Source organism: Saccopteryx leptura, chromosome 4, assembly GCF_036850995.1.
Source record: "Saccopteryx leptura isolate mSacLep1 chromosome 4, mSacLep1_pri_phased_curated, whole genome shotgun sequence".
Lineage (NCBI taxonomy): Eukaryota > Metazoa > Chordata > Mammalia > Chiroptera > Emballonuridae > Saccopteryx > Saccopteryx leptura.
In genome coordinates, this window is record NC_089506.1 from 77,364,457 (window position 1) to 77,382,502 (window position 18,046).

Here is an 18,046-nt window from a genome sequence, read left to right on the forward strand (position 1 = left end):
AGACTTGATAAACTGGCCTTATGTTAGGAGGTGTTCTGTAGAGCCCTGTGATACACCCTCCCTTATTACCTAAGCTGGGCACTCAAGGTGCACCCCCGATGTGGGCTGTACACACCCTCCTCTTGTAGTTGGGCCTTGATTGCTGTTGGCACACCAGTGGGAGGCAGCTACCCCCAGGCTGATCAGCCGACATGACGGGCTGCCACCCCTGACCACTGTGGACCGTCAGCAGCACGGGGTGCACCTGACTGGCTGCCACCCCGACCACTGTGGACCGTCAGCTGCACGGGGGTGCACCTGACTGGCTGCCACGCCTGACCACTGTGGACCGTCAGCTGCATGGGGTGCACCTGACTGGCTGCCACCCCTGACCACTGTGGACCGTCAGCTGCACGGGGTGCACCCCCCGGGGAGGCATCACTTCAGTGGGGCTCTTCCCCGTGAGTATGTCACTTGTTTAGGTGGTTGGGTGCTGGTGCTTCCATGTGGTCTAAAGCTGTCCACTGGGTTCGCTGGCTCAGGCCTCCTGGGAAGTGCAGGCCAAGGTCAGTCACCCCTTGCATTCTGCCTGAAGCCACCCAGCATGAGCTACAAAGTGAACTGCGGATGGCTGCAACTTGTCCTGGGCTTGGAGGTGTCAGGGCAGGACCATGCTATAAACCAAGTCTGGCTGCTGCTAGTGCCTGGCCAGGGGCCACTTACCAAGAGAGGTATAGGGCATGTTTAGGCCAGACGCTGCCTGTTTGAAAGATTTTAGGAAAATCTGAAGCCTGAGTCAAAACAGGCCGTATGTATGGAAAAGCAACTGAAAACAGCTCGGATAGAGCAGGTCATAGGGAATCGCCAGGGCCAAGAGTCTCAGCCAGGTTGATGGGGACTCAAATATGTCCCTGGCCTGCCTGCTCTGTGGGGGAAGGTCTCAGAAGAGGAACAATGGCCTCTGCCTGCTCTTCTGTCTGGGACAAAGCTGCGACCCCTCAGCTCTCTTCCTGATGCCTGCAGTGCAGCTCCTCTCTGTACGTCTCTAGTGCCTTTCAAGCCAACACTCCAGGGCTGGTGCTGAGAGGGAGTGGCCAGAGTAAGTCCATGTGTGGGCCCTTCATAGGCAACCCTCTGTCTCCCTCAGCCTCCGTCCCTGTTGGTTTTTACAGCCAGAAGTTATGGGGACTTCACTTCCTGGCACTGAGACCCTGGGCTGGTGTGGGCCTGGGACCCCTTGTTCTTCAAGAGGAACTTCTGCAGCCAAAATATTCCTCCTGCCTCTCTGGATGTGGCTTCTTCTTTAGATCCTAGATTTCAGGCTGTTCTGAATGATGGTTTTTCTGTAGTTTTTAATTTTGATGTGGTTGTGGAAGGACTCAAGTACTGTGTTTACCACTGCTGCCACCTTGACCGAAAGTCCTATGTTGTGTGTTTTCTTTTACACAATTTAAAAAAAAGGAAGGAGAAAAGAATAGTAAAAAAAGAAAGGTCTGAAAATTTGGAGGAAAGTGTTGTAGTAATATTAAGAAATGAGCCAGAATGAATTCTCTGTATGACATTAAAAAAATAATCTTTAATTCTGAAGACATAAAAAAAAGTTACATCATTTTATCTTTTGCCCAAATTCATCAACTAAACATTTGCTGTTTAAGTTCAAGGCACGGTGCTAAAAAATACCAAGGGCTGAAAGAGCCCTCTTTCCCTCAAAAAAAAGAGGACAAGTAAACAGTTATTATAATATATGGTAAGAGGACTTAAAGAGAGAGTACATAATTCAGATTAGAACAGAGAAGACTTTCTGAAAGGAGTGGCATCCGAATTGAAAATTCAGTTTTCCAAAAAGCTTTCATTGCACAATCTAACACTAAGATTTATTAGTAGTTATTATTGTAGGAAATGATAAAAGAAACAGTTTTTTTTTTCCAAGAGTAATATTTAGCCTGATCTGTAATTGCGCAGTGGGTAAAAGTGTCGACCTGGAACGCTGAAGTCACCGGTGAGAAACCCCGGGCTTGCCTGGTCAAGGCACATATGGACGCTGATGCTTCCTGCTCCTCCCCCCCTTCTCTCTTTCTGTCTCCTCTCTCTAAAAAATGAATAAATAAAATCTAAAAAAAAATGGCTTTCTCAGCCTTAATAAAAAAAAGTAATTTATATTTAGAAATAAAAGGATGGGGGGAAAAATTACGGATTTGGAGGAAGACTTCCTCAATTTATCACTGAGCTATTTCTTAAATTAGGTCCAAACTTCCTATTTCTATGCTTGTCCACACCATTACTGTAACCTGGATAATCAATTGGTATTTTTTTATATTAAAAATATATAAAATATATATATAGATATAACAAATGGGGTTGACCAAATTAAATTAAATGGTTTTAGATTAGTAACTAGAATTAAAAAAAATTTTTTCCTAGCATCTTAGAAAAAAACAAACTATGCCTACAAGTTAATTTAGTATTAATAAAATCATCAAGGTACCCTGGATTTAAGATGCATGATGGAGAAAGACCATTTTCACAAACCTATGTTGCAGAAAGTTATAATATCAGAAGATGTATCCAGATGAAATGAAAAGAGATGAGATTTGGGTTTTCAGGCCAACAACAGATTTATAAGTATATATCATCAAAGGCTTTACCTGATTTCTCACTCAACTAATAGCCTGTGCTACTGTAACTTTCAAAGAACACACTGAACAAATAATATTCTTTATTTGTATCTGTAAGGATTATCACTGATATGTGTACCAATGGTTCTTCACTAGGAGGTAGGGGGGTTTGTTACCCCAGGGGACAAAAGACATTTTTAGTTATCACAACTGGCGAGTGGTGTTAGTTACTGTTATCTAGTGGTGCTGTGCAGAGATGCTGCTATGCACCCACAATGCAAAGGACTGCCCCCCTCCCACCACGAATAAAGAATTATCCTGACATTGTCAGTAGTATTGTAGTTGAAAAACCTAGTAAGTATAAATGTATCTTACCTTTTCTTCTCTTTCGCTCTCCCTCAAACCCTTTTTATCTTTTAAGACTTTATTTACTCATTTTAGAGAGGAAACCGAGAAAAAGATAGATAGATAAATAGAGAGAGAGAGAGAGGAGCAAGGAGCATCAACTCCCAAATATGCCTTGACCAGTCAAGCCCAGGGTTTCAAACCAGCAACCTCAGCATTCCAGGTCAATGCTTCATCCACTGTGCCACCACAGGTAAGGAACCTTTTTTTCTTTTAAATTGTATCTCTTCAATGAGAAATGGAGCATGTTTTATGACAAAAATGAAAATCCTACTGTTTTTTTTCTCATTCACTAGAAATTTAGGCCATGTTATGTTTGAATCAGCACTGTTTTGACTGTTAACAGGAGAATTTCCACCAAATTTTTACTTGACTAATGAAATAACAGACTTTCTACCAGGCTTTATTGGTTCATAATAATATCTAATATATAATATCTGACCACCAGACCACCACTACTGGGCATTTGAAGTGCCTTCTAGTAGATATCATAAATAATTTTTGTTTGTTTTTGTTTTTACAGGGACAGAGAGAGAGTCAGAGAGAGGGATAGACAGGGACAGACAGACAGGAATGGAGAGAGACGAGAAGCATTAATCATCAGTTTTTCATTGCGACACCTTAGTTCATTGATTGCTTTCTCATATGTGCCTTGACCGTGGGCCTTCAGCAGACCAAGCAACCCTTTGCTCGAGCCAGCGACCTTGGGTCCAAGCTGGTGAGCTTTTTGCTCAAGCCAGATGAGCCCGTGCTCAAGCTGGCAACCTCGGGGTCTTGAACCTGGGTCCTCCGCATCCCAGTCCGACGCTCTGTTCACTGTGCCACCACCTGGTCAGGCTCTTTCTTTCTTTCTTTTTTTTTTTTTTTTTAAGGTGAGAGGAGGGGAGATAATGAGGCAGACTCCAGCATGCGCCAGACCAGGATTCACCCAGCAGCCCCCTCAAGGGCCAATTATTGAGTGCCAAGCTATTTTCTGCACCTGAGGCTGATGAACAATGGAGCCATCCTCAGTGCCTGGGGCCATGCTTGAACCAATCAAGCCACTGGCTGTGGGAGGGAAAGGAGAGAAGGGGGGTGGGAGGGAGAAGCAAATGGTCACTTCTCCTGTGTGCCCTGACCGAATGGGGGAGGGAAGCAGATGATCACTTCCCCTGTGTGCCCTGACCGAATGGGGGGGGGGGGGGGAAGCAGATGATCGCTTTTCCTGTGTGCCCTGACCAGACTCAAACCAGGGATGTCCATACACTGGGCCAATGTTCTATTCACTGAGCTACTGGCCAAGGCTTAAACAATTCTTAATTTTAAAAAATGTGTGGTCATTTGGTATTTGTGTTACAACACTTACACTCTAAATTTATATTGTTAGAAAATATATTCACCAATATAACTTACACATTTATTATAATCCACACACTTTAAAATTTAAAATACCTTGAGAATTATGAAAGCTCCAAAATTTAAATCGGCTTATATTTATTTTGTAATAAAATAGATAAAACCAAATATAAAGTATACTATTGTTTATACTTTATGCATTTTATTATGTTGAAATATGCTAATTTAACATTTAGTGAAAATAACTGTTTTTAATACAAAAGAGCTTCTTTTTTTTTTCTTTTTTCTCATTTTTCTGAAGCTGGAAACAGGGAGAGACAGTCAGACAGACTCCCCCATGCGCCCGACCGGGATCCACCCGGCACGCCCACCAGGGGCGACGCTCTGCCCATCCTGGGCGTCGCCATGTTGCGACCAGAGCCACTCTAGCGCCTGAGGCAGAGGTCAAGGAGCCATCCCCAGCGCCCGGGCCATCTTTGCTCCAATGGAGCCTCGGCTGCGGGAGGGGAAGAGAGAGACAGAGAGGAAAGCGTGGCGGAGGGGTGGAGAAGCAAATGGGTGCTTCTCCTGTGTGCCCTGGCCGGGAATCGAACCCGGGTCCTCCGCATGCTAGGCCGACACTCTACCGCTGAGCCAACCGGCCAGGGCAAGAGCTTCATTTTTAAATTTAGCTTTCTGACTCTGTGCTTTCAATATTCTTACAATAATTTTCTGTTCCTTAATAAGGAAAGCATGCCTGATCCTGTCATGGAAACATTTAGCACACGTGACCCACTGAAGGCTGTGTGACATGTTTTTTTATTTCAGACAACCTTGTTAGAACTTTAGGCCTCACTGCATGAACTTCCCAGAGCCAGCCTGTGCACACACCGCATGTGGATGTTGGGGCTTTCCCTACCTTCTTGGTATAAAGGTAAACAATTCGATTACCAGGGGTTTGGGACAGCCTAGTTTTTCTTAGAGGCTATATTGGGGGACAGTTTCCAACAGTAGGTCAAATGCTGGGTGTTGGGCAGATAAAATATATTATGCTCACTTTGTTAAAGATGGTGTTGTCCACATGGAAGCCCGTCACCCAGGTGATATTAATGTGTGTTGGGGGTGGGCTGTGGGCAGGCAGGATCCTTGTAGCCTGGGGCTTGGTTTTAGGACTAAGCCTTTCCCACCCTTTTTGATGTGGTGTGGTGCAAACCCATCATGCCCCAGATAAGTGACTGCTATTAGAGACTTCCTTGTTTGTATATTGGATCAAAGGTTTGGATTTCTGCACTATAAAGTGGGGCAGACCGGGAGCTTGCTCTCTCTCGGTTCCTGAGATTAGCGTTAGAGGAGAGAGCAGAGAGGAGAAAGCAGAGAAAGGCCACGTGGAGGAGGCCAGGAGAAGCAGCCAAGATGGCGGAGTGCTGAAGGAGAAGCCAGTTTGTGCAGAGTTTGTACAGAGAGGAGATGAGGAACAGAGGTGATTGAGTCTGGTGAGGTTAGAAACCTTTGATTCTAGGAAACTCGGATGAGTCAGTAGCTTTGTAAGCACTGAATGTGAGTGGGTTTTGGAGCCCAGTGTCTGTTTTTACTTGCCTGCCAGGTGCAAGCTAGGATTAAAGCTAATGGCCCATCAGTTCTCGGCTCCGTTGTTTCATTACCGTCTGTCCGAATCCAATGCGAACTTGCATGGACCAGGCTGTTCTGATGGCGGCCATGGCAACTGGCTTTACACTGGGTCATTGTGAATGACTGGAGACACCGTCCCGGAAAGAGCAAAAATAAATTTTATTTTAGTTATTGAAAGAAATGCCAAGTACTTTTTGTTGATCAGGAAAAGAACTTTGGGAGTAAATAACGATATAGCCAATCCATTCAAAACATTAGGTCTTTATCTTCTGTTTCTTATACCACTCAGGTGCTTCTTTTTTGGTCTGTTGAAAAAAAAGAAAAAAGAAAATCAAGTTAAAAGTACTTACTAGGAGGATAAGAGAGGCAATTAAGAGAACTAAGTACCAATACACACTGGGGCTTTTTATGTAAGATTACAGTTAATAATTGCTTTTCTTAATGCAGAAAGATACTTTAGGGGCAAAGGTTTTATGTTTTGTCAGAAATAATCTCCCACCTGGTATGTCTGTAGAAAACATACACATCTGTGTTTTCTGGCTCAAAGCCTGTACTTAACATACTTTACAGAAGCGAGTATTGTAAGAATTGTTTCTATTTTCAAAGAGAACTATAAAAAAAATCAAGAACACAGCTTCTTCTTTGTCAGTCTTATCTATTCATCTATATATGGATATTCACCCACTCAATAAATATTTATTAAAGAATTACTAGACCCAAATCACTGTGCTTTGGATCTTCTGAATTGCTAAGTACTTACCAGAGTACTTCTTGGGTTTATTGCTCAATCATTTCAGTGTAAAAAGAGACTGGCCACATAGAGTAGTAAGAAAAAAGCAAGGAAGGTAGACTTATAGAATAAAACACTCATAACTCCTTATATTGGCACTATATAAGCAGTCATGTATATGATAAATTAAATATGCAGCTTGCTGCTTTCTTCTGTTTAAAATTATGAAGGACTACATTCTTTTTTTCTTTTCCAGGAACAGAGAGAGAGTCAGAGAGAGGGATAGATAGGGACAGACAGACAGGAATGGGACAGATGGGAAGCATCAATCATCAGTTTTTTGTTGCGACACCTTAGTTGTTCATTAATTGCTTTCTCATATGTGCCTTGACCGTGAGCCTTCAGCCGACTGAGTAACCCCTTGCTCGAGCTAGTGACCTTGGGTCCAAGCTGGTGAGCTTTTTGCTCAAGCCAGATGAGCCCGTGCTCAAGCTGGCGACCTCGGGGTCTCGAACCTGGGTCCTCCGCATCCCAGTCTGACGCTCTATCCACTAAACCACCGCCTGGTAAGGCTGAAGGACTACATTCTTAAATATATATACATATATGTATGTAGGCACAGATGATACCTTATAATTTTATCTTTTTCATAGTTTTATATGCCACAGTTGATAAAAAATATTGTGATATCAGTGGTCAGCTCCCTTTGACCTTATCCATACCCTTGGCCAGCTTCAATTACCAGCAAATAAGCGGTGAGCCCTCCCTCCCCTCCCCCTCCTTCCTCCAGCCCCACCTACACACCATAGCTCTAACTTGAGCTACACACACTTTTTTTTAAAGACTTTATTTATTCATTTTAGAGAGGAGAGAGAGAGAGAGAGAGAGAGAGAAGGGGAGGAGCAGGAAGCATCAACTCCCGTATGTGCCTTGACCAGGTAATCCCAAGGTTTTGAACCGGCGACCTCAGCATTCCAGGTCGACACTTTATCCACTGTGCCACCACAGGTCAGGCTAGCTACACACACTTTTACATGGTGATCCCCACAGGCAACTAAAATTCAGTATGTCAAATCAAACTCTCCCCATCATTTTTATATTGTCTTTCTTAGTGAATGGCACCCTACATTGCTCAGTCACCTCAACCAGAAATGTTTAATTCTTCTTCTTTTTTTTTTTTTTTTCATTTTTCCGAAGCTGGAAACGGGGAGGCAGTCAGACAGACTCCCGCATGCGCCCGACCAGGATCCACCCGGCATGCCCACCAGGGGGTGATGTTCTGCCCATCTGGGGCGTCACTCTGTTGCATCCAGAGCCATTCTAGCGCTTGAGGCAGAGGCCACAGAGCCATCCCCAGCGCCCGGGCCATCTTTGCTCCAATGGAGCCTTGGTTGCGGGAGGGGAAGAGAGAGACAGAGAGGAAGGAGAGGGGGAGGGGTGGAGAAGCAGATGGGCGCTTCTCCTGTGTGCCCTGGCCGGGAATCGAACCCGGGACTCCTGCACGCCAGGCTGATGCTCTACCGCTGAGCCAACCGGCCAGGGCTAATTCTTCTTCATTGTAGATTTCTCCTACTCTCACTTGCTACATCCATTTTAAACAGTCCCTACCTTTTACTGTAATATCTTTTAAACTCCTCACTCTGTTCCTATCTTGACCCCATTGGCTTACCTTGGGTTCTTATCATTTCTGGCTTGATTCCTGAAAGAGCCAGAGCTTCCTAACTCTGATTTGGCTCTTTTATTCTGTTCAATTCACAGGCCACAATCAGTCCAAGCTTATCTTTCTAAAATGCAAAACTGCATTAAAACACTTCAGAGTTCTTAAAAGAAAAGTCCGAAGTCCTACGTATTAAAGGAGAAAGAAGTTTCCATGATAGGGAAAGGCTAGGTGAATTCAACAGAATTCAAAGGTGGTTGAGGCTAACCAAATCCAAAAGAAAACAGAGCACAGATCAGAATGCTGGTTTATTAACTGGTGATGAGAAGTGTAACTGTCAGTGGGCCAGGAACGCCTGAGAGTTTTGCCAGTCTTATTAAAAACATTTTTTTGTTAGACAGCCAGAGACCATAAAGAAAAGTCAGATTAGGCCTGACCTGTGGTGGCGCAGTGGATAAGGCATCGACCTGGAATGCTGAGGTTGCCGGCTCAAGACTCCGGGCTTGCCTGGTCAAGGCACATATAAGAAGCAACTACTATGAGTTTATGCTTCCCACTCCCCCCCCCCTTCTCCCCTCTCTCTAAAAAAATCAATAAATAAAATCTAAGAAAAAGAAAAAAAAAAGTCAGAGTAAAACTGGGGAATTGCTTGGTTCTCTCATACTCAGATCAACAGGTTTGGGTGACTGAAAAAGGTCAGCTAAAAATCTATGGTTTTCACAGTCACAGAAGAACATCTATGCCAGTGTTTTTGAAATTGTAAGTCTCTTCAATTATATCTCAATAAAACTGGAAGGAGAAAAAACACTATAGATTCTCAATCCATGGGTAAAAAAATGAATTTAAGCCAGATTTGAGGGAAAAAAAATTAAAAAGATTAGAGTACAAAATATCAGAATACCTTGCCATTGTGGGGGTAAGTTCTGTTTTGAGTAAAATAGTTTTCTTAACTGTGGATCCTGGACAAAAAAATTCTGAAAGCAACTTCCATACACCAAGCTACAGACAGTCCAGCTCACAGCAAAGGGTATAAAATTTGTACAACTGCATTTTCTCAATCAACTGATGCTAAGTTTTATAACTACTATGTGTGTATGAGAAGAAGCTAAATAAAACTTTTGATATAAAGGAATCTTAAGACTCCCAAAGGGCGGTACAAGAATTTCAATGGCAGACAGCTCTTCCTGACGGCTTTTATCTGTGTTTGGTCCATTACAGATCACCCTCCCTCCAATACATTCTTTCTTCAGATGTGTTAATGAAGGAGATTTGCCACAAGTGTACCTCTGTCCTGAGGATTAACTGCTTTTCCACTTCCTAAATGGACCTTGCAGGTCTTTGATTATAAATAACCATTTAAAATTCATTTTACAGCTGGCTCCCACAGGACTAATGTATGTTCCTTATTCCTAGGTGATTGTGGAGGGACCTCACTTTTGTCATGCTCCAACTGCTTTTTAAAAATGTTTTATAAAGATTTTATTTATTGATTTTAGAGAGAGGAGAGAGGACTGAGAAAGGTGAGGGTGGGGAAGGAGTGAGAATAATCAACTTGTATTGAACAATAGTTGCTTTTTGTATGGGCTTTGACCGGAGGGGTTTCAAACCGACGACCTCAGTGTTCCAGGTCCACGCTTTCCCAGCTGCAGCACCACAGGTCAGGCCCAACTATTTTAATTTAGAAGAGAGGGCCCCTTAGGATCTGGCACTCTCCTACATAAACTAAATTATCTGTAATTGAGATTAATTTTAATAGCACTTCATTGAACACTATGTGCCAGTCCTTGTGTTAGGCTATGGGGATATAAAAATGAATTAAGACCCTGTGACAAAGCCTGCTAGCTGCCTAGCCTATATCTATGTCCCAAATAAGAGAACTCTGATTTTATTATGAGAATAAGGGGCTCATCCAGGTAAAAACTACATTAATGGATCTCCTTTGCTACTAAGTGTGGTCATGGGACTACATTCTGGCCAACACGATATGAGTAGAATTTACAGGGACAACTCCTTTAGGAGGGAGAAGGTACATTCCCCATTTCTGCTTGCTTCCTGCTTAGAATGCAGATGTGATGGCTGAGGCTACAGCAACCATACAGTGAACCTCAGGACAGAAGCCACATACCAGGGATGGCTGAGGAGAAAGGCAGAAGTAGCTTAGGTACCTGATGACTTCAAAGGGCCACATACTAGCCCTTTATTCTTATCTGAGAGACTGAACAATTTGCTTAAGCCACTGAACTAGCAGTGTAAAACAATTCCTAGATACTGACACTTAACCTTAAGTAAGTTGCAGTGTTTATTTTGTTTCATGTTGTATCTTTAGCAAACAGGAAAGTGTCTGGCCCGCAGTAGGTACTCAATGCCACACTTCCTTTGATTTTTGTGGCTTGAGCACAGTTCAGCACAGTGGTTAAAGAACAAGTTCTGGGATGAAACAGGCTTCATCCATTCATTTGTAAATGTGGGCAAGTGGATGACTTCTCAGTGTAATAGGAGAGAATAGAAAATAACTGTGCTGGCTATTCTGAGGACCCTCAGAGGTCTATTCTCCATCCTCTCCCCCCCTGCTCTGTCCCCCGGTGTCTTCTAGTTTCTGAGCAGGTTTAGTCAATGGGATGCACAGTGGGCTTGTAGGTGGAAGAAGAAAGAAATTGAAATATTTATTCTCTTGCTCCTTATTTGCCTGGTCATAGTTTGGTACTGGCTAAATTCTTCTATAAGAGACCAAAGTTTTCATAAGAAGGCTCCAATTCCTCTTATTGTGTCTTGAGACCCTGGAGTGGAAAAAGCTTCACACAGTTATTCGTCCTGAAATGTTCACCATTGCGTGGTTTTCACATACTTGTAGAGTCCCTTCAGAATGTAACATCTGTTTGGTAAAAGGACCTTGACGATCCAGTAACCTGCGTCAGAGGGTGCCGAGAGAATAACCTGAGATAATCTATGTAAAAGCACTGAGTCCCTAATAAGTGCTACCTATACAGAGTATTTCCCATCCATGTTCTCTGCCCAAAGAGCTCACTCCTATGTGTTTTTCTGGATTCAGTTCAAATCACCCCCTTTAAGAACTTGTTACATCAAGGCTTCTTCTGTGTTCCTTTCAAGAACCTAAAGCCTTCAATACTTAACTTATTACATAATTATTACAACTGTTTACTCGAATCAGTCACTCAATAAACTGTGTATTCCTTCAAGTCACAAAATAATGCTCAATTAATGTTGGTTAAATGAATAGATTTATTTTTACTATCATTTTAAAATCTAAATGCTTTATATATTAATGAACATGGCTGATCCCTATATTATACACAATTTCAACGGAATGCAATTAGATTTTTGAATACTCAATATTTCTTAGCCTAAACTTGTTTTTAATTTTTATTTAAAAATTTTAAAAAAATATATTTTTAATTTATTGATTTTAGAGAGAAAAAAGAGAGAAAGAAAGAGAAAGAGAGAGAGGGGGGCGGTGAGGGAGGAGCAGGAAGCATCATCTGGTAGTAGTTGCTTCTCATATGTGCCTTGACTGGGCAAGCCTGGGGCCTCAAACTGGCGAGCTCAGCATTCCAGGCTGACACGCCATCTGCTGTACCACTACAGGTCAGGCCTAACTTTCAGGTTTTTTTTTTTTTTCAGAGACAGAGAGAGAGTCAGAGAGAGGGATAGATAGGGACAGACAGACAGGAATGGAGAGAGATGAGAAGCATCAATCATCAGTTTTTCGTTGTGACATCTTAGTTGTTCATTGATTGCTTTCTCATATGTGCCTTGACTGTGGGCCTTCAGCAGACCGAGTAACCCCTTGCTGGAGCCAGCAACCTTGGGTCCAAGCTGGTGAGCTTTGCTCAAACCAGATGAGCCTGCGCTCAAGCTGGTGAGCTTGGGGTCTTGAACTTGGGTCCTCAGCATCCCAGTCCGACGCTCTATCCACTGCGCCACTGCCTGGTCAGGCTAACTTTCAGTTTTTGAATGTAAGACAAATACCTTAGAACTTTTGTAACTATATGATTCAAAATAAACTTCTATGTGTATAATTTAAAATAATTTCTGTACTGGTACTCAAATTTATCAAAGCTAATATTTGGAAGCACTTAATTTTCAACTCTCGTCCTATGTGATCTCAATTGTCTTCATGTCTACAAGAGGCAAATACACAGAGCAGTGAAGAGGTGTGTTTACAACGATGACTGCTTTTCCATTCCCATAATGCCTCCTTCACTCCACTTCCAACTGGTTAGCAAGTATTATTTGTCTTCACTCCTTTTGTCTCTTGTAGGGGTGTTTCTTATTCCCTCCAATTACTCCTTATCGGTGCCACGTCCTTCTCCACCACTACCATCCCACCTTTTAAATTTGTCTGAATTATTATGAATGTCTGCTTCCTTCATTCTTCTAGTTCATCTTTCTCTGCTGCTGTCCAGCTATGAGAATACAAATGTTTGGACATAAAGTCTCCTGAGAGTCTAAGTCCATGAGTTTCCCCTACATAATGTGAAAAAATGCCACTAACCCTAACCCTAACCCTAACCCTAATATGGCTCCAACAATCAGGCAACAACCCCCCTGCATGGTGGGCAGTATTTATGATTCTCAGTAACACTGCAATTATTGAGTGGAAGTGACAATAAATAGTATGGCATGGAAATAGTATATTCTATCTGTATGGATTAAAGTTCACTGATCTGTTTAAACTTTCTATTGGTAAAATTCTGCCCTTAGTCATGTTACTATATGAAATTCAGGTCGCCTGTTAATTACATTTGGATAGACTATGTCATACTGGTTTCTCATTTACATCACTATGTATGTCTAATCACTACCAAAATTCACATAAATTCCAACATAGACAAGTGATTCTGAAAAGCTGATTTCATATTCTCATGAGATGTGTATTCTCCATTTCTAGTTATTTTATCAGTAAGGTACTATCTATTCTTGACAGTCCTAAGTTCCAGATACTGGAAGTTTCTAAGCCTTTACCAACTCTTGATTAGTACTGAGCAAGGAGCTTAAGCTCATCACTGATTGGCAAATTATTGTCCTTGGTCTACCTTTGTATGGGCTGCCTGCTAAGAATGGATCTGACATTAAAAAAAAGATAAAAACAAAGAAAGAAACAGACAGACAAGCAACAGAGACTGTATGTAGCTCTAAGCCTAAAATATTTACTGTCTTGCCCTTTAAAGAAAAGTCTGCCCACTCGTGATAAATGACTGTTAGATAAAGTGGGCACAATAAAACAATTCAGATACACAATTAACTGCTTTTTTTTTCTTTTTATTTATTCATTTTTAGAGAGGAGAGGGAGAGACAGAGAGAGAGAAGGGGGGAGGAGCTGGAAGCATCAACTCCCATATGTGCCTTGACCAGGCAAGCCCAGGGTTTCAAACCGGCGATCTCAGCATTTCCAGGTCGACGCTTTATCCACTGCACCACCACGGGTCAGGCAATTAACTGCTTTTTATTTTGGTAATTCCACTTTCTTACCTATTTAAACAGTGGTGTTTCTTTTATATTCCCATCTTAATAATATTATTTATCCTTCACACCCATAAACTGGTACTTTATGGAACAAATTTTGTTAACCTTCTTAAGTTATTAACAGAGCTAACCTTTTGCAGAGGAGGGTCCTTTATTATCTGGCTTTCACATTTCTATTCTTTTATAAGCCTCTTATAGGCTCCAATATATAAACCGGTATGAACATTGTATGAGATATACAAATTACTTAAAGTGAACTTTTGTAATGGAAACATTATAATATAAATATTTTAATTTTATAAAGAAACAGTACAAAAAATAAAAACTTTGGATAATTAGTAGAGTGTTAACAGGCCCTCCGGTGACTGTGTTTAGGAAAGAGCTCAGAGAGCTGTGGAAGAAACAAATGACAAGACTGCCTGGAAACCTATCAGAGGAATTTCCAATGTGATTTTGGAGATGAGTACTTTACAGAGTACTTACGGAGATAAGTACTAATACGACAGGTACCTTTCTGTCATTCAGAATCAGCCTACTAAAACATTACTATATAACTTGGGGATTATAACATATTCAGAAAGTATGTTAAAATAAGAAACAATGATGACTGCCTGACCAGGAGGTGGCGCAGTGGATAGAGCGTCGGATTGGGATGCCGTGGACCCAGGTTCGAAACTCCGAGGTCACCAGCTTGAGCACGGGCTCATCTGGTTTGAGCAAAGCTCACCAGCTTGAGCCCAAGGTTGCTGGCTTGACCAAGGGGTTACTTGGTCTGCTGTAGCCCCACAGTCAAGGCACATATGGGAAAGCAATCAATGAACAACTAAGGTGTTGCAACGAAAAATTGATGATTGATGCTTCTCATCTCTCTCCATTCCTGTCTGTTTGTCCCTATCTATCCCTCTCTCTCTCTCTCTGTAAAAAAAAAAAAGAAAAGAATGATGACTGATAAATGCAGACTTAATAAGCCTTGTGGACTTTTCCTGGGATCTAGAAAATGAGCTAGAAATGAAGAAATCTATTAGTGTTCATCCCCAACCTATTTTCTAAAGAAAGATTATACTTAGTAGTTATAGTTACTTTGTTTTCCAAAAAAGATACACATGCTGAGAATCAAATGAGTAAGTATTTATCAGTCCTCACAGGCAGGACGTGATTTAAGTTAGTCTAGGATAGAAGATCTGGTTTTCCTACCAACTAAATGAGAAACCAACCTAGGTCATCCAATCCTACTGCCTTACTTCATGCCTCACTAAATCGGAAATGGGAATTACCAGCGAAATTAAATCAGGAAGAAGTTGCAACTGGTATTCCTGATGCCAGAAGTTAAAAAATTACTTTAAAAAAATGTAAATGTACAAAGCTGGATATCTTGAAGTCAGAGAGTACTTTGTTCAAGATAAATCCAGATTCAACATTAAAAAGTAAGGCCAGAGCTTCCAAACAAATGTGACAAGAAAGTGTTATAGGTACGATGAACTATGGATCCCCTCCATCCCAGTGATGGCTGGAGCCCCTCCAATCTAAACTTCATTTGCCCTGGTGTGCCACAGAAATAGTAGGCTTTTCTAGGTGTGTTACAATGTGGAAAATGTTGAGAGGCACCAACGTAGGCATGATCTGATGGTATTGCGAGGGTAGCATCCTATGTCACTTGTCTTAACACATCCAATTATAATCATTATATTACTATATCACAAATAACAGCTAAATTCCATTCCAGATAAAATTATACATTTTTCTCCACAAATAATGAGAAAAACCTATAACTTATCTATTTATTATATTTGTATTTATTTACATCTTATCTATTTAAAAAATTTTAAAAAAATTATAGAAGTCATATAATAAAATGTATCATTTTAAGCATTTTAAGTGTACAGTTCAGTGACATTAGGTATATTCACATTGTGCTATCATCACCACAGAACTCTTTTCATCTTGCATAACTGAAACTCTGTACACATTAAACAATAACTCTCTATTTCCCCAGCCCCTGGCACCCACCACTCCTTTCTGCCTCTATGAATCTGACTACTCTAGGTATAAGCTATATACTTTTATTTTTTTGTCCTAAGGAAAAATGTTAATGAGCGGTGAAATGGCTAAAGTTAGACAAAAGAATGAGGTAAGAAAGGGAAATGTGTAGATAAAGAAAATACATATTAGACATACTATTTTTTTTTTTCTTTTCATTTTTCTGAAGCTGGAAACAGGGAGAGACAGTCAGACAGACTCCTGCATGCGCCGGACCGGGATCCACCCGGCAAGCCCACCATGGGGCGACGCTCTGCCCACCAGGGGGCGATGCTCTGCCCATCCTGGGCGTCGCCATGTTGCGACCAGAGCCACTCTAGTGCCTGGGGCAGAGGCCACAGAGCCATCCCCAGCGCCTGGGCCATCTTTGCTCCAATGGAGCCTTGGCTGCGGGAGGGGAAGAGAGAGACAGAGAGGAAAGCGCGGTGGAGGGGTGGAGAAGCAGATGGGTGCTTCTCCTGTGTGCCCTGGCCGGGAATCGAACCTGGGTCCTCCGCACGCTAGGCCGACGCTCTACCGCTGAGCCAACTGGCCAGGGCCTAGACATACTATTCTTAATTAATGAAAAGGAGCACAAATTAGAAAATATATTGTGCATATTGTACTTTCTCTGCCTTTGGAATTTCTCACTCTTTAACCCTCATTGTCACCTGTCAAAATCCTAGACATTCTTCCAGGTCAATTTCACATACTTTCTTTTCCTGGGAGCCTGTCAATATCACAGCATCCACTCTTTCTTTAAATTTCCATAGCAGTTTGTACTGCCTTTAAAGTAGTCCACTCAATTTTGCCTTAACTGCTACGTTCACTTATCCTTGATCCTGGCGGAGAAGCCTCTTTAAGCTGCCCCTGTATTCAGTAATGTCTGGCCCAGGTTCTGGCATACTGTCAGTACACGAAGTGAATGTTCATCCTCAGAAAATATTTATTACCATATTTCCCTATGTACAAGATGCTCCCATGTATAAAACACATCTTAAGTTTGGGGCCCGAATTTGAAAAAAAAATGTATTACATAAAGTTATTGAACTCAAGTTTTATTCATCATAAAATCCATACAACTCCTCATCACTGTCAAAACTCCTATCCATCGGCTAGTCCTCATCTGTGTCTGATGACAAATCACTGTCTTCAACAATGAGCGTAAAAAGAAGCGTGGAAAAGCGGGAAATGCAAGTAAAAAAACTACAACCATTGTATAAGACACACCCAGTTTTTAGACCCATTTTTAAAAAAGGGGTGCGTCTTATACACGAGAAATACAGTCTGCATTGTTCATGTGCTGCGCAAGACAATGGGAACAGCTTCTGTCCTTTACGCACTCACATTCTATGGTTTGATCTAGTCTTTATTGGTGCAGTAAATGCCCGAAAAACAACTCTGCCTCACCAATGGCCAGAGCTTTTCTATAAAACGCATCTTTTGGGTTCCCTTCACATATAAATATCACATGAGCATTGCAAAACACTCCCTCAAGCTCCTATTCCTTCCCCTTCTCTGTATCACTGCTCTACCCCCACTCCATTGCCCACTTAGTGTTTTCCTCACATATATATGTTTTTTTAAATGAAAAAAAAATTTTTTTTTAAAGATTTTATTGATTTAGAGAAGAAAGAAAGAGAAAGGCAGGGAGAAGGAGGAATGGGAAGCATCAACTTTCAGTTGCTTCTCATATGTGCCTTGACTGGGCAAGCTAGGAGTCTTGAACCAGCAACCTCAGAGTTCCAGGCTGACTCCTATTCACTGTGCCACCACAGGTCAGGCCATTTTCTCCTATATTTAATGCATATAAACATGTATGCATGCATCCATTATTTTTTAAAATTTATTTCTTGATTTTTAGAGAGAGAGGAAGGGAGGGAAAGAGAGAGAAACACCAATCTCCTCCTGCATGTGCCCTGACCGGGTGTTGAACCCACAACCGCTGCACATCAGGATGATGCTCCAACCAGCTGAGCCACCTGACCAGGGCCACCCACCCATTTCTAAATTTTAGTATTAGGAAAAAATATCAACAGTAAATAGTTTCAGCCAAAGGATCTAGAAGTAAATTAGAAATGTTTCCATTTTAGCTATAAAACCACAAGATTATAAAATCATTAGATCTTATTTTCAAATATTTGTATCATAAATTCCTTATTAACAAGATTCTAATAAACATTTCATTTAATGTTAATATGATTGGTTTCATACTTT

The 18,046-nt window shown here is 41.6% G+C and overlaps 1 protein-coding gene and 1 pseudogene across 3 annotated transcripts in view; both read right to left on the reverse strand.

Moving 5' to 3' along the window:
- Nucleotides 1–4,943: 4,943 nt before the first annotated feature.
- LOC136404178 (large ribosomal subunit protein eL34-like) lies at nucleotides 4,944–6,031 on the reverse strand (annotated as a pseudogene).
- Nucleotides 6,032–6,104: 73 nt separating this feature from the next.
- Nucleotides 6,105–18,046, reverse strand: part of PIBF1 (progesterone immunomodulatory binding factor 1) — a 234,760-nt gene continuing 222,818 nt past the window's right edge. For 2 of the 3 annotated variants that reach the window (XM_066380784.1, XM_066380782.1), the window contains one exon: nucleotides 6,106–6,247. In XM_066380784.1, the coding sequence (XP_066236881.1) occupies nucleotides 6,197–6,247 (51 nt within the window). In that variant the 3' untranslated portion in view covers nucleotides 6,106–6,196. Of the gene's footprint in view, nucleotides 6,248–18,046 lie in introns of all 3 variants that reach the window. The other variant, XM_066380783.1, reaches the window with a different exon arrangement.